Genomic DNA, 13,736 nt, shown 5'->3' on the forward strand with positions numbered 1-13,736 from the left:
GATAAATCTTGTAGAGCGTTGGCAAGTTCTAGAGTCCTTTGTCTGTAGTCAACCTAGCAGAATTATTGAATCGGCCACCAGTGTGGCTACATACAGAAATGAAATCTGGGAGGAACTTTAAAATGCTTGTTTGAATTTTGTTCCTTTCTCTGTTCCTCTGTTACTGGAGCAGCCTTTCTGTGAAGCTATAGATCTTAGCTTACCCCAGCTCCAAGCTGCTTGAAAAATGGGCCTGCATTTAATAGTGCTGGGAGTTTTGATGTGATTGTGTGTTTATTCTGCTGTGAATTATCTGAACAAGACCCAACTGATTTGAATTTATAATTAAATATCAACAATGATTCATTACTCTCCATATGAAATACTGATTCTTCACTGCAAGCATAGGAAGCTAACTAATTGGGAAGCTAACTTCTGATGTTATGTTAATGTTGAATTTTAGTTTGTGTTAGATTTTAGTGTTCATGTGGTATGAGAGTATCAAACTACTGGCCTGCATGAAGTAGCATTAGTTCTGCTTTCTACACAACTATTTTTTCAGTGCGTAATGCAAGCGTACAGTTTGAGGTTAGAATAGCTAAACCCACAAAGAAAAGTACAGAATCTGCCCCTGAAGGGCAAAGATTTGTGGGGTCGTTCCAGAAAGTCCAGCTTTCAGTGAGAAGCCTGCAGTAATGCACCTTTTCTACCGCATGAGGGGGTGAGCTGGTCTCCAGGCTTGTGGATTTGGCTGACTCCTGCAGAAAGCTTATCATTACTGGCTGCTACCTTCCTGACTGTCTCGCAAATGCAAATTCCGAGAAAAACTTGCTTTCTTTGCTTTTGTGGTGTGCCTTTGCCGTCAAGTAGAGGAACCAGTTGTGGCACGACACCTCCAAACAGCATCTTTTAGGCCTGTTGGGAGTGTTTCAGTAACCTGCCCTCAGTTCAGGCACCTTTAAAAGCTGAAGTAATTTTGCTTTCAGTAACTTTGTTTGCCAAGGTATAGTAAAGGTTGTAAATTAGCCTAAAATAAAATATTCCCACATCTCCTGGTACTTAATAAACAGTACCAAGGTAATAGCTGGCACAGATGGTAATGTTAGGGCCTTGCAGTATTAGGTGAGGCCCAAAGCATTGAATCAGCAATGTAAGCTGCTGTTGTGCACACTATGTAACTTTTATTCTGTATGGAACGTGCCTTTTTCCTTACTTTTCAGACATAGACTGTCCGTGTGAGAACAAAAACACCTTCTGAATGCTGAGATGTATTTATTCAGAATTTCCTACATATCCATTTCACTTTCTTCTCCCTTTCCCCTTTTCCAGATTGCCAGTAGGATCGGAGCGATCGCAGTTCTCAACGTGAATATGGGATATGATCCCAGGAAATACTCTCTGCATTGGCAACATCCTGCCAAGGACCTGTCCCTTGATAATTCTGCCTTGGTATCTGATGGGGTGGATGCAGAGTAGTTTTACGCAGAACCCTGGTGAAAATGAGAGGAAGAAAAACATCAGATGACATGAATTTGTTCTGTTTTAAAAAAAAAACTTATCCTTTTCACTAAGGCAGCAATAGTGGAAACACAAAAATTGCAAAGATACTATACTATGGTCTTAAAATGTAGATAGTGGTCAGAGCTGCTGGCTTGTGAGAGAAGGGAGGATGAAGGGGCATGGAGAAGTTGGGAAATCTTCCTTTAGTAGAGAGAAGAGCTTGAAAGACATTCTGTGGAACTCAGGCTCCCTATTTTTAATTATTTTTTTCCCCTGCAATTTGGACCCTGACTTCAGTAGTTGTAGAGGGAGAACTAAATAATGGGTCATCGAATTGAGATCTTGCCTCACTGTACTTGAGACTGGGTGTCCTATATTGCATTTGAACAAAGGAGCAGAAATTTCTGAATGTAAATGGATGGACGATGGCTGGAGACATGCACTTTGCTTAAAGAGTTGACTGCCTGTCAGGGATCATATCTTACGTGAACTCAAGACAAAATGAAACACTAAATGAAAAATAGCTCTTTACCTGATCCCCTAATTTGGACTCCATCATCAATGGCGTTTCCGTTATGAAAGAATTTGATGGGTCCGGAGAGCTCGCCAGAAAAGGGAGCGTACACCGTTGCTCCGTCAGCACAGATGACATCCACGCCCGTGTGCTTTCCTCCTTTACCACCGCGTCTGAAAACGACCACACGATTAGAGAAGTCTCTGCCAGGCCTAACGTTTTGTAGAGAGAGGTCACTGAGCAAGATCCGAAAGCAGGTTATTAGCACTAAGATAGCATTGATGTTGTCGACTGTGGCAAAAGGATCTATTAAAATTGGGTAGATTATGTATGGTCTGTTATCTATGGTCTGTTAAAGTTGTAGCTTTGGAAATGGGGGGGAGGGAAACGTATTTCTCACTAGCTTTGAAACAGAACAGTCCAGTCACAGAAATACTGGTTTGAAGGAGCCGGAGAGGACACCTAGGCTAACCTTCAGCTTGAGTCAAGGCCATTCCCAACGCCAGCTCGGGCATGGCTTTGCCTCAGACACAAAACCTCCAAGCACAGAGGTTTTCTGAAGCACCAGGGCAGCCTGTTTTGGTGCTGCATTACCCCTGTAATGAAGACACTTCCTGACCAACCTAAACCCTCAGAGCTGTATTTCTTAAAGAGCTTGAGCAGAGTTCAGCTCTATTTCAACAGAGCAGCAGCAACAACCCATGTGTTTAAGGGTACCTTGGAGCCCCATAGTATCCACAGCCGTAGTTATCACAGCCCCTTATCTCGTTTGTAGGATTCCCAGCACATACAGTTCCCCAGTGAATATCTTGTTGTGGGAATGGTGGAACATCTGGAACATCTGGATACAAAAACAGGAAAGCAGAGTTAACTTTTAGGTTCATTTTTAAGTATTTCATATTTGCAACTACTACATTTTCGTATTCGGTAGGAACATACTGGAGTTACATTCTGTACATGCAATTGATGTTTCCTCCACAAAATTTGTCACCCTTTTGGAAATGTAGGTAAAACGTGCACCTCAGGCTACATCTTAATGTTTCTTAATCAGGACTGGCTGATATAAAGAAAATACTTTAAAGAGAAGGGAAAAAAATAATAAAGGATTATCACAGTTGTAAACTAGTGTATAAACTGAGGGTTGGGAAAAGACTCAGCTCTCTTTCTTATTTTTTTGCCCAGGCTGATGGGTTTGGAGTCCTTAACTCCTATTCTACATCAACACCAAAATCTTTAAATTTGTACTTGAAATGAATCAACCTAAAGTCTGAGCTAGATGACATGTCATATTGAAAACCTTGCTGGTAGCTGGAAGGTTAAAAAAGATGTCTGACTTAGTTTGTTGCTGGGACCTGATGCTGCTGTGTCATGGGGGGGCAATGAGAAGTGAGAAATAAAACCTAATAATAGTTACTAAATAACAGTTCTCCTAAAAATAGTTCTCCTTCCTATAACATGCTCTACAGTCCTGTTTATATGTATAATACAAGTTTTCTTTCTTTTGGATGCTGCCCTTAGGACGACTGTTAGGCAGAGACTCGTGCTATTTGGTATCATCCTTATTTGCAATTAAACATCCTTCCATCCATCATACAACTTATCCTGTTTGGTTGGTTGCTTTTACCAGGTGTAAGGAGAGGAGTAGGGTCGGAGCGGTCGCAGTTCTCAACGTGAATGTGAGACACGATACCAGGAAATACTTTTTGCATTGGCAGCATTCTTCCAAGTTGTTGCCCTCTCTGGATTTGGCCGTGGTATCTGATGGGATGAATACAGACGAGTTTTACACAGTAACCTGGAAAAGATGGGAGAGGAAGCGAGGTCAGGAAACATCGGCTGCCTCTGCTCTTGTGGTGTGTAAGAAATCTTCCGTGCTGGTCTGCTACTGGAGACTGCAAGGGTGAGGCAGAAATGTAGTCAAGGTACCAATGATCCGGAAATAAAAATGATTTAGATTGCTATGGAAAAAGGGAAATGAAGGAGTTGGAAAACAGGGAGAGGAAAACATCCCCTCAGCAAAATTGAGGGCTTCTGATACTTTATTTGTACTCTTTTTATTTATTTATTTATTTATTTATTTTTTATTTATTTATTTATTTATTTATTTATTTATTTTTAATTATTATTATTATTATTTTATTATTATTATTATTTTGGTATTATTTGGTATATTTTCTGTTATCTATTTTTCAACTCCTTTCTTCCTTCCTCTCCAAAAAAAGCATTGGGAAAGGCCTGTATCCTGCTGGTGCTCTTGGCATTTCTGAGCAGCAGAGTGGTTGTGCTTCAGTATAGGATCTGGAGAGGGTACAAGACTAAATCAGCACTCTGCTTGGCTTGAAGAGCCGCAGATATGTCTTAAGCAAATAAGAGTATTGCCTGTGCCTGCCTCCCGATGTGTTTGCTGCTGTTACTTGCCTGACCCCCTGATCTGCACTCCATCGTCAATGGCGTTTCCGTTATGGAAGAATCTGATGGGTCCGGAGAGCTGGCCGCTGAACGGGGCGTACACCGTCGCGCCGTCGGCACAGATGACATCCACGCCCACGTGCCTTTCTCCTTTACCGCCCTGCCTGAAAATGTAAATACGGGATTATGCAATCTGTCAGGCTCTGTATAGGTAGGTTGGATTGCACAATACATGAAGCATGTCTAAAAATTTAAATGGTTATATCTGCAGTGAAAGTGGAAAATGTTAGTGGCTTCAATCTTTTTTTTTTTTTTTTAATTGCAAAATATTTGTATTAATCTGTCCTGCTGTAAAGAGGGACAAAATTTCAAATTTTAAGCCTGTTTTTAATTTTAACAAACTCACGGGACATTTCAAGCTGTTACAGCAAAGTACCCTGCTTCTGCCCCAAAATACATCTGTGTCGGTGTAAAATAGAATTGTATGTCTGGCATTTTCTCATTTAGAAATTCATAAATTTCATGCTGAAGATGGGCAGTTTTTGTAGGGCCTGAACATTTTTTAGGACAGCGTAGCCTTTTCTGTTATGAGGTGCCTACTTAGAGAAATCGATGCCTGCAGATTTTTGCTTGTGCAATCTAATCTGCATGGCTTCCTATAAACTCCGTTGATGAATGCTAGTTAAGTATCTGGTCTATAAGAAACAAGAATAAATTACACTAGCCCTTGAAATATTTTCCATTACTGTTACTGCTATTATTGCTAGTATATGTAGTAGTCTTACTTCTTCATCCCTGTGTCTGTTAGTTAAAATAATAATAATGTACTTCAGCGAGATTGCCAAGTAATGTCCCAAGGATGAGTAAGAGGTCACACAGAAAACCATTTTCTCTCATTCAAAGTGTAAAAGAAATATTAATAAATGGTAAAAAGGCAGAAATATTAAATGGTAAAAAGATGCTATCAGTGATTTTATGTACTGCTTAGGTCTTGGTGAAAGAAGGCAAAATAGTAGCAAGCCTTTGATTTTTGAAATATGTTTAAACTTGACCCTATTTTCTCTGTGAGAATTTGATTTAGGTAGGCAACAACAAGCTCCACGGCGCCACGGTCCCGGTGCCCGCCGGGGTTACCTGCTAGCGCCGAAATTGCCACAGCCGTATCTGTCACAGCCTCGGATCCTGTTGGAAGGATTCCCGCTGCACAGCTGCGCCCAGTGCCTGTGCTGTTGTTGGGGAGGGTGGACGTCCAGCTGCTTGGCGAAAACTTCACGTGTAAAAGAGGAAAATAGAAAAAAAAAAAAAAAAAAACAAAAAAAAACCCATATTGTTAGCGCAGTGCAAGAGAATGAATGAAGCTGCAACACACAGTGTTTAAAGTGGGAGATGTGCGAATGGTTCATGAGCATTTGTAATTTCACAAACTCTATCTATGAGAACATTGTACAACCTGTATATTTATACATATATATATATATATAAGGTTTTGATCCCTTTCCTGGAAGCCTTGTGTCTTAATTATAATATAACATACAGAAACCAAAATAAAGCAAAGATTTAGATACACATTTCAAATATTAGTTTCTGAAATAATTCCAACTACTCACTTTTTTCGTGAAGCCAGAACACTTCAGTACAGCTCTAACTCTAAATGCACACCCTTTTCTACTTTTTATAATAATTATGCTAGTACACATTACCATAATTCTTCATAAAAATAGATTGAAAAAGCTTAGCGTTATTTATGTCGGAGAGAATTTCAAAAATTCATGAGTGTCTGCCTAAAAAACTCGAGACGAGCTGCAGCAGAGTGATCTCAACTCACCAGCGGACAGCACGCTGACCAGGGCGATCAGGCTGAGAGCTGGCATCGTGTGGCCGCTTCCCCGGTGTTCTTCGATCAAATCAAAGACGTCGTGTGGTAGCTGCCTTTAGTATTTATGTGTTTTCGAAGGCATACATCTGTTGTCTTGGGCAATCAGCCCTGAGCAAAGTATTACAGCCCGGAGCAGGCGGTGTTGCCATATTAGGCACTAAGGATGTCCACAAAATACAGCAGTTAGAGCCGGTTGGGAAAGGCAGATAAAATAACTGGTCTCTTAGCACACAGTAACAGATGGAAATGAACAATCCCACATTTCAGGAAGCTCTGGTTGAGCCATTTCTTAACACCTTTTCTTCCCCTTCCTCAAGTAAGGGCACACGTAGGCCAAAAATGGTGGGAACCAAAAATATGATCCAGAGGATTCAGCTGGTGGGAAAAGAAGGGTGAAAGTCCATGTTTTGTCTTGTCTTCTGTGTGCACAACCTGTGTGTCCTTCACTGCTTGCTCCAGTACCTCCTCTCCTGGTTTATGTGCCCCTTACAGCTTTCTAACATTGAACACATGAGGGTGTAATGTTTGGTGTAGCACAGATACTCACTTAGGCTAAGAAATGCAGATGCTTTTGCACGGCAGCCTGTTTTTCCTGTTCATCTGAAATTATCTCCTTGTCTGGATATAGATCCATGAAGTCTTTTAACGGAAACCCTGCTTTTTGACAATGAAGTGCTTGTTAAAACATCTTCAAATTCTGAAGCAAACAGTTACAAACCTAAGTCGCATTGCATAACTGACGCAGAGTTAAAAAAATCATCTAGGTTTTATAATGGCTCATTTAGCATTTGCTTGACTTCAGCTGTTAAGCAAGCTAGTTAACATCTTATTGTTCCTTCCAGCCAGTTTTTCTGCACTACTTATAGAAAAGCATTAGATTTTCTTTATGAACAGATCTTATTTAATATGAAATTTAAATAAGTACAGAGCTTTCGTATAAGCTATCCAACACTCCAAGCTACAGTAACCTCTGGAAGGCCTGCGCATTTTCTTCGGAGGAGAAACAGATGTCTCTGCTGCACTGCTGGTTTGCAAAGAGTGCAAATTGTGTTTTCTCAGAAACTCCCTGCAACAAGCAGCTGGAGACAAATTCCTGCCTTGTGGTTCCAAGCTCTTTTACAGCCAATATTTAACCCCCAAACAATATTTTAGGCCTCCCTGGAGTTATTACAAGCGGCTTTAGTGATTTTATCCCTGCTGCTTTCTCCCCTATCCTGCCAGAAAGAACTGCTGTTTTTCACACTCAGAGCCACCAAACAAGTATTTATATAAATACGTTATTTCCAGCTTTCCAGGCTTATTCGCCATCATTTCTCAAGCTATTTACACTGCACAGATGGAGAGCTGCATCCTGCCAGGAAGAAATGACCTGAGATTTAGGAGCCAGATTATGTTTTTCCATGACCCAGGTCCCTCACTTCCTCTTCGACTTCAGCACACTTTGAGATGTCATCTAAAGTTTTTGGATCTTAGATTGCATATATTTCTTAAACTACTCTGAACTTCCAGCATGCTTTAAAGTCGCTACGACTGTCCATGTAAAACACTTGTGCATGCCACTTCACTTCCACAGCTGCTGCCTGTCACCTATTTCAGTCCCCAGTCACCTTTTTGAGGCCAAAAGAGCCAAGAACCCCTCTAAAAAGGCAGTGCAGTGCCTGAAGGCCCCCAGGCTCTATTCAGAAGGCAGAAGGATGAATGAGGAAGCAAGGTGGTGTGTCAGATCTTACTCCTGGTGTGGCTCCCAGGTGTCAGTTTGCACTCGCCATGTTGTAGATACATCATTAGGCAAAGTTCACCTGTGGCAGACCTGCTATGAAAAGCTAAGGATTTTTATAAGGTTTTGTGAACTCTTAATTTTCCCAAGGAAGAATTTACAGCACCTCAATCTGCTCTACAAAGTCTTGCAAAGGGAAGGCCGGGTGCAAAGCCAGCCAGCCCGACTGCTAGGCAGGAGCACAGAGGTGCAGCTGCTATCGGAGCAGAGGCACTGAAGAAGCTTTACTCCAAGTCCTGCTTTGGTATTTTATAAAACTGCTCTCAGCTACCTGTTCTTTGCATTTTTTTTTTTCCCATTTCATTTGCTTACAGAATTTACTCCAAATTGCTTGTAGCTCCGTATGTTTATTAAATTTTCTTTGCGAGAGATCTTAACAGCATTGTGTCTTGTTCTCTCTCGCTAAAACATGTCAAAATGCCATTTGTTACAATAACATGTCTATCAGATGTCTGGTAAAGCATCCTTCTAAAAAAAACGAGTTGTCATGCATGTGTCGCTGCAGTTTAGGTTTCTCACTGCTTTCCCTGCCCTTGCTGGGTGGGCTGCAAGGTGCAGACCTGTCGCCTGGGGCCTGAGGCAGCTCTGAGCCAAAGCCGGTGGGATTCCCGTGTTGGGCAACAGAGACGTCAATATAACAGTCGGTAGGTGCAGTTGTGAAAGCAACCGTCTGGGCACTTAGCACACCCTAACAGAAGGATATGGAACAATCAGGGAGTTGCACAGCCCCGGGAGCTGCACTTGCACCACTTCCTTCCCCGCGGCAGGGATCGGGCCCGAAGGTGGGGGGAAGCCGCCCGCGGGGCTGCGAGGAGCGCTGCAGGTCTTATTTCTTGGTTAGGTGCGGGTGTTGCAGCTGTAGGGCTCTCTTTCTAGAGCTGTTTTACAAAACAGTGCCCTTCTTGGCGAGCCTAGGAACAAATTGGTGCTGGGCATTTTCCTTCTGGCTCAGCTTTGTACAATGTGTCATTAAGGAGCCTTAAAGACTGTTTCTCTGGGAAATAAATAATATACTTTGTTCTAACCGTTAACAATCAAAGTATAATTTAAAATTTAGACATAGAAGAATTTACTTGTGCAATTAGCAGCGTGGGCTTTCACGGTGAAAATCAAGCTGGCAGAATGTGAACCAAATTGCTCTCACTGTGTAATCAGGCTTCTGATCACTTGAGCAGGCTGAGATAAGAGAGATTTGGTCACAATGACTAAATAAGCTTTGTCTAAACAGCTTTAATTGTAGTATTGCTGGAAAATCAGCAGGCTGTGCTCGTTGATCAGCCAGCCACAAGGCACGTTTGGCCATGGCATTTAAAATCCATGTCATGCCGTAGGAGATCTGAGTACATCGCCTTTCTTTGCTAGCTTGAGCTGAAGACAAAGCCCTGAGCTGGTGCACAGCTCCGGCTGAAGACTCCCCCTCAGATTTATTTTGCCTTTATTGGTATACTTGCTAAGCCCAAGTTAGGTTTTGACACGGAGAATGGAGGAACAGAGAAGAAAACCTTTCTTCTACCTATGACCTGTCTCTTGAGGACATCATTCTGGCTGAATCCTCCAAAAGTCCCTTGATGCTTGGAGAAAGAAAAGCATGAAAGAAAGCAAAGCATGGCGAGTCGGTGCTTGCTGGGGGCCTTCCCTTTGCAAATGGGAGAAGCTGGTAACTGGGTTAAAAACTGGGATGTTCGCCAAGCGAAACCTAACTGGGAACGTTTCCTTTCTCTGGGAAACCAACTTCCTACCAAAAAAAAAAAAAAAAAAAAAAGGAAATTTTGGTCTAAATTGGAGAACACTGAGGACTTTTGCCGGGATGTTTCTACTCTCATTTAAAGGTTTTTTTTCTTTTTTTTTTTTTTTTTCCCACAGAAGACTCAGGTGTATGAACTGGGCGTTGTGGCTCAGTGTCTCTGCAGGTTTGGGCTATACATGTATCTGGATGTGCTGATGTTTTATTCATGGCAAAGCTAAAGTGGCTCCTGGGGAAGGGGAATGGGACACAGTGGGTTCAGAATTTTTCACAGATGTAGCACATGTCTTTCTGTACTTTCTTGTAAAAACAAATCTGCTGCTGGGACATACACAGCTCCCACTGTAGCAGCTCCCTTGCTTACCTAAGATTGCAGTGGCTTTAATAAATCCATGTGCCCACAGCTCCTGTTGAGTGCCAGGAGCAGGTTGGTAGCACTGCCCGGGAAAGCCCTGTGCTGTTAACAGGACTCTGTTCTCTTGGGAAAGACTTCAGCTGATTTGCTAATGGAAAGAAATGCCTCACTTGGACAAAAAGAAACCTAAGCTTGGCAAAGCAATCCCGAAGCAGGAGTCTGGGGAAATGGAAAGAGTTACTTCATTAACCTTGTTTTACATTTTTTTGTGATGGGCCCCAGGAAAGATTTGAGTTTCAGCTTTATCCATTTTTTTCCCCCCATCTGCAGAACCAAACCCATATCTGTGACGGCACCGAAGAGATTCAAAGCAATTTCTAGCAAAACAGCCCTTTAATGATAAGACTTTCCCATAGGTGAGCAAAGTGAGGTTTCTGGCTTAGTGAGGGACCGCTGGTGTTTGGTGGCACAGCGCGGCGAGGTCCCCGAGGCTCCGTGCCTCCCGCTGCACGCTGCAACCGCGATGTGCAGGATACAGAAATAGCTTTAAAGTATGTATTATGTATCTGTGTTAGGATAACTACCAGCATTTTGCTTATGAATACTTATGGAGCCATGGAGAAGGTTCAGTGGCTTCCACTTTGCTAGAGCAGCCACCAATGCCCAGGCAATTTAATGAGCAGCCAAGGGAGGAGCTGAAAGCTTTGCGTGGACGTGCAGCCTCCCTTTACAGGTTGGAAGTGGGGTTTGTTAAGTCGCAGTTCTGGATGTGGACGTGGGACGTGATCCCTGGGTAGACGCTCTGCATGGGCAGCAGGACGCCGATTTTCTCTCCCTTCTTGATGGTGCCGCTGTACTTGACGGGTTTGATGTAAAACATCTTAATGCAGAATCCTGGCAAGAGGGAGGAGAGAACAGGAGAAACTGTTGTTCCTATGCAGTGCTATAAAAGCCTGGCAAAGTCATAACATTCAGTAGCAAAATATAAATGACAATAAAATGATTTGAGTTACAGCAGCAGGAGACATTGCAGAAAATGCTGTGATGTTCCTAGAGCATCAGGAAGAGAGAATAAGAAAAGAGATAATTAAATATGGAGGAGATTTGGAAGGGGATTAAGTTGGGTAGAACTGCATCAGCAATAAAAGGCTCTTCCTTTAATCATCCCAAATGTGCCAAGGGGCCAGCTCCATCCGTTAACCTTTTTCACAGATGTGAAATGCCATAACGTGGCATCAACTAATTTTCCTGCATAAACAGAGCTTGGCTTTCAAAGACGTGTTTTTTGTTTGGGTTCGTTAACAGGCAAACACCCTGCAGCTCAGGCAGGGGTCACACATTGGGGCTCCGCTTAAAATCCGATAAACAGCCGGGAGCGTTTTGCGATCAGGGGTTGCAAGCGCACATCCTTCAGCTTGCCTACCTGCTCCTGACAGCTGGACGCCGTTGTCGATGGCGTTGCCGTTCCCGTAGGGCTTGGCCTGTCTGTCGATCTTCCCCGCGAAGGGCGCGTACACCGCCGAGCCGTCTGTGCACACCACGTCCACCCCTTTGTGCTTCTTCCCCCCCCTGCAGAAGAGCAGACCCCGTGAGCAAGCAGCGGGTTGGTTCTCCTGCTGCCCCCCATCACCCTGCCCTGCCCCGAGCTCCAGGGAAGCAGCCCCAGAGCTCCAATCTCAAAGCTCCTCCACCCCACCCCGCTCCCCCCACCCCTATTTTGTGCTTATTTTTATTAAGAAAGCTTCAAGTGCTGTCCTGTCTTCGTGGCCCGGACCTGGGGGCGTCGTAGCGGCCGCAGCCGTGGTTGTCACAGCCTCGGATTTTGTTGGAGGGTTGACCTGCGCAGATTTTCCCCCATTGGCCTGCGGCAACTAGAAGAGAAGAGAAGGTGAAAGGCAGCAGCTAGCAAGGAGATTTCCCCACCCATGTTGTTTAACGCCTGCTATTGCTAAGTGCCACGCAGAGCTCTGAAAATCTAAAGGCCTGGTTGAAAGTCTGTTGAAATTAACAGTAAAGTCCCTTTGGACTTTGTTGTAAGCGTGGCTCAGGTTCGTGGAACCAGATAATTTGTTATCTTTTAATGGAAGTTAATTTTAGGGATGCTGTGAGATATCTTTGTTTTATGCTCTGTGCAATGACACTTGAGGGTACTTGCAGCAGTGACTTCAAGGCAAAGATGCAGAACAAACAGTTACAGAGTCGCAGAACCACCTAAGCCAGAAAAAACCTTCAATACCCAGTCCAACCACCCAGGTGATGGAGAACGGATCCAGCTTTCGCTGTCGTCACCCACAGCCAAACCCCTGCTGATAACACAGCCCCAGCCTCACCTGAGAGAGGAAGAGCTTTGTAGGGGAAACGGGGGGACAGGGGCGCCCTCCTTTACCTTCTGTAAGCCTCGAAGGGCCCCAGCCTCCCCCACCAAAGCACACGGGGTGCCCAAGTGAAGCTCTTTGGGGCTGGAGAACAGGGCCGGTATAGCAAAAAAGCAGCGGGCTGGGGTTTGTTTGTGTGCATCAACACCTCGCAGGCACCAGCCCTGCTGGCATCGGGGAGCATACACAAATGGGGAAATTATACGCCGAAGGACTGGTGTTAAAAGGTGCAGGAAACCTCTGATGCCTTCCTCAAGCTAAGCAGCCCTTTGTTCTAGGTGCTCTTCATTTATTTTAACTAATCAAGTATTCTTTATAGAAGCAAAGGTGATGACTTTAAATGCACAAACACCTCTGGGAACACCCTGTGCTCAGCAGGCTGACCTTTGAGTTAAAGGCTTTTAAGAAAAAATGCGTGCTGTTAGCGATGGGTGCGCCTCAGCTGACTCTGTTCTATTCAAGCAGTGTTAGTTCTCCTACAAAATTTTACTACAACTCTCTACCATAACTAAAATGGATTTTTCGATGTAGGTTTCAATGCAGTGTGAGACAAGTGATTTTCAAAAGCAAAAAATGGCACAGAATAAATCAGCTCCTAGACTTCATAAAGAAACAAACAAAAACAAAAAAAAAAGAAAGAAAAGAGAGAGAGTGTGAGAGAAGAAGAAGAAAATGCGTTTACAGCAATTGAGCTAACTTACCACTGGAGATGGCAATCAGCAGGATGACTGCTGTGACTCCGTGCATCTTGATGTACCTCGAGAGCTCTGCTTTCACAGCAAAAGGTCCAAACCACTTTGCTTTCTATTTATACATCCCAACAGAGGCTGTATCCCGATTTTTCCAGCCAATCAGAAAATTTACATGACATCAGCTTTTTTGCTTGCAGATTGGGGCCAGCAGCAAGAGTTGCCAGCAGCCCATGGGCTGCACCCCCAGCCTGGCTGATCGGTGTGTGCAGGCTCCAGCCCGTTTAGCAACACCAGCTGTGTGTTCTTGTTTGCTTTTGTTTACAACAAAAAAGAAGAATTTTAAAACCAAACATTAAAGACAGTTTGTAACTAGTTCTCTCTGTTCCTGCCTGTTGCCCAATCCTGATGTTTAGCAAGATGCCACGGGTGGAAAGGGGGAAAAGAACTCGAATATAAAAAATATATAAAAAATATATATACCTTTGCCGTCCCACCGTGGCTTGGAAGGAAATTCA

At 43.5% G+C, this 13,736-nt stretch overlaps 2 protein-coding genes across 2 annotated transcripts; both read right to left on the minus strand.

Moving 5' to 3' along the window:
• Positions 1-1,231: 1,231 nt before the first annotated feature.
• On the minus strand, positions 1,232-6,298 carry LOC106032697 (myeloid protein 1). The gene is made up of 7 exons (XM_013175747.3): positions 6,228-6,298; positions 5,537-5,669; positions 4,412-4,566; positions 3,618-3,788; positions 2,711-2,834; positions 2,012-2,166; positions 1,232-1,469 (listed from the first exon to the last, which is right to left on the minus strand). Exons 1-7 carry the CDS (start codon positions 6,271-6,273, stop codon positions 1,279-1,281), a joined length of 975 nt encoding a protein of 324 aa, XP_013031201.1. The 5' UTR covers positions 6,274-6,298; the 3' UTR covers positions 1,232-1,278.
• A 4,230-nt stretch (positions 6,299-10,528) lies between these two features.
• Positions 10,529-13,391, minus strand: LECT2 (leukocyte cell derived chemotaxin 2). The gene is made up of 4 exons (XM_013175706.3): positions 13,231-13,391; positions 11,929-12,025; positions 11,578-11,723; positions 10,529-11,048 (listed from the first exon to the last, which is right to left on the minus strand). Exons 1-4 carry the CDS (start codon positions 13,274-13,276, stop codon positions 10,882-10,884), a joined length of 456 nt encoding a protein of 151 aa, XP_013031160.1. The 5' UTR covers positions 13,277-13,391; the 3' UTR covers positions 10,529-10,881.
• Between the last annotated feature and the right edge of the window lie 345 nt (positions 13,392-13,736).

Source organism: Anser cygnoides, chromosome 14 (assembly GCF_040182565.1).
Source record: "Anser cygnoides isolate HZ-2024a breed goose chromosome 14, Taihu_goose_T2T_genome, whole genome shotgun sequence".
NCBI classification, from domain to species: domain Eukaryota; kingdom Metazoa; phylum Chordata; class Aves; order Anseriformes; family Anatidae; genus Anser; species Anser cygnoides.

Coding starts and splice junctions, on each gene's coding strand:
- LECT2 (XM_013175706.3), bottom strand. CDS start 13,276: ATGCACGGAGTCACAGCAGTCATCCTGCTGATTGCCATCTCCAGTG. Junction 12,026..13,230: donor GCTGATTGCCATCTCCAGTG/GTAAGTTAGCTC, acceptor CTTCTCTTCTAG/TTGCCGCAGGCCAATGGGGG. Junction 11,724..11,928: donor GGCCGCTACGACGCCCCCAG/GTCCGGGCCACG, acceptor GCTCTTCTGCAG/GGGGGGGAAGAAGCACAAAG.
- LOC106032697 (XM_013175747.3), bottom strand. CDS start 6,273: ATGCCAGCTCTCAGCCTGATCGCCCTGGTCAGCGTGCTGTCCGCTG. Junction 5,670..6,227: donor GGTCAGCGTGCTGTCCGCTG/GTGAGTTGAGAT, acceptor TTACACGTGAAG/TTTTCGCCAAGCAGCTGGAC. Junction 2,835..3,617: donor TACTCCTCTCCTTACACCTG/GTAAAAGCAACC, acceptor TTTTGTATCCAG/ATGTTCCAGATGTTCCACCA.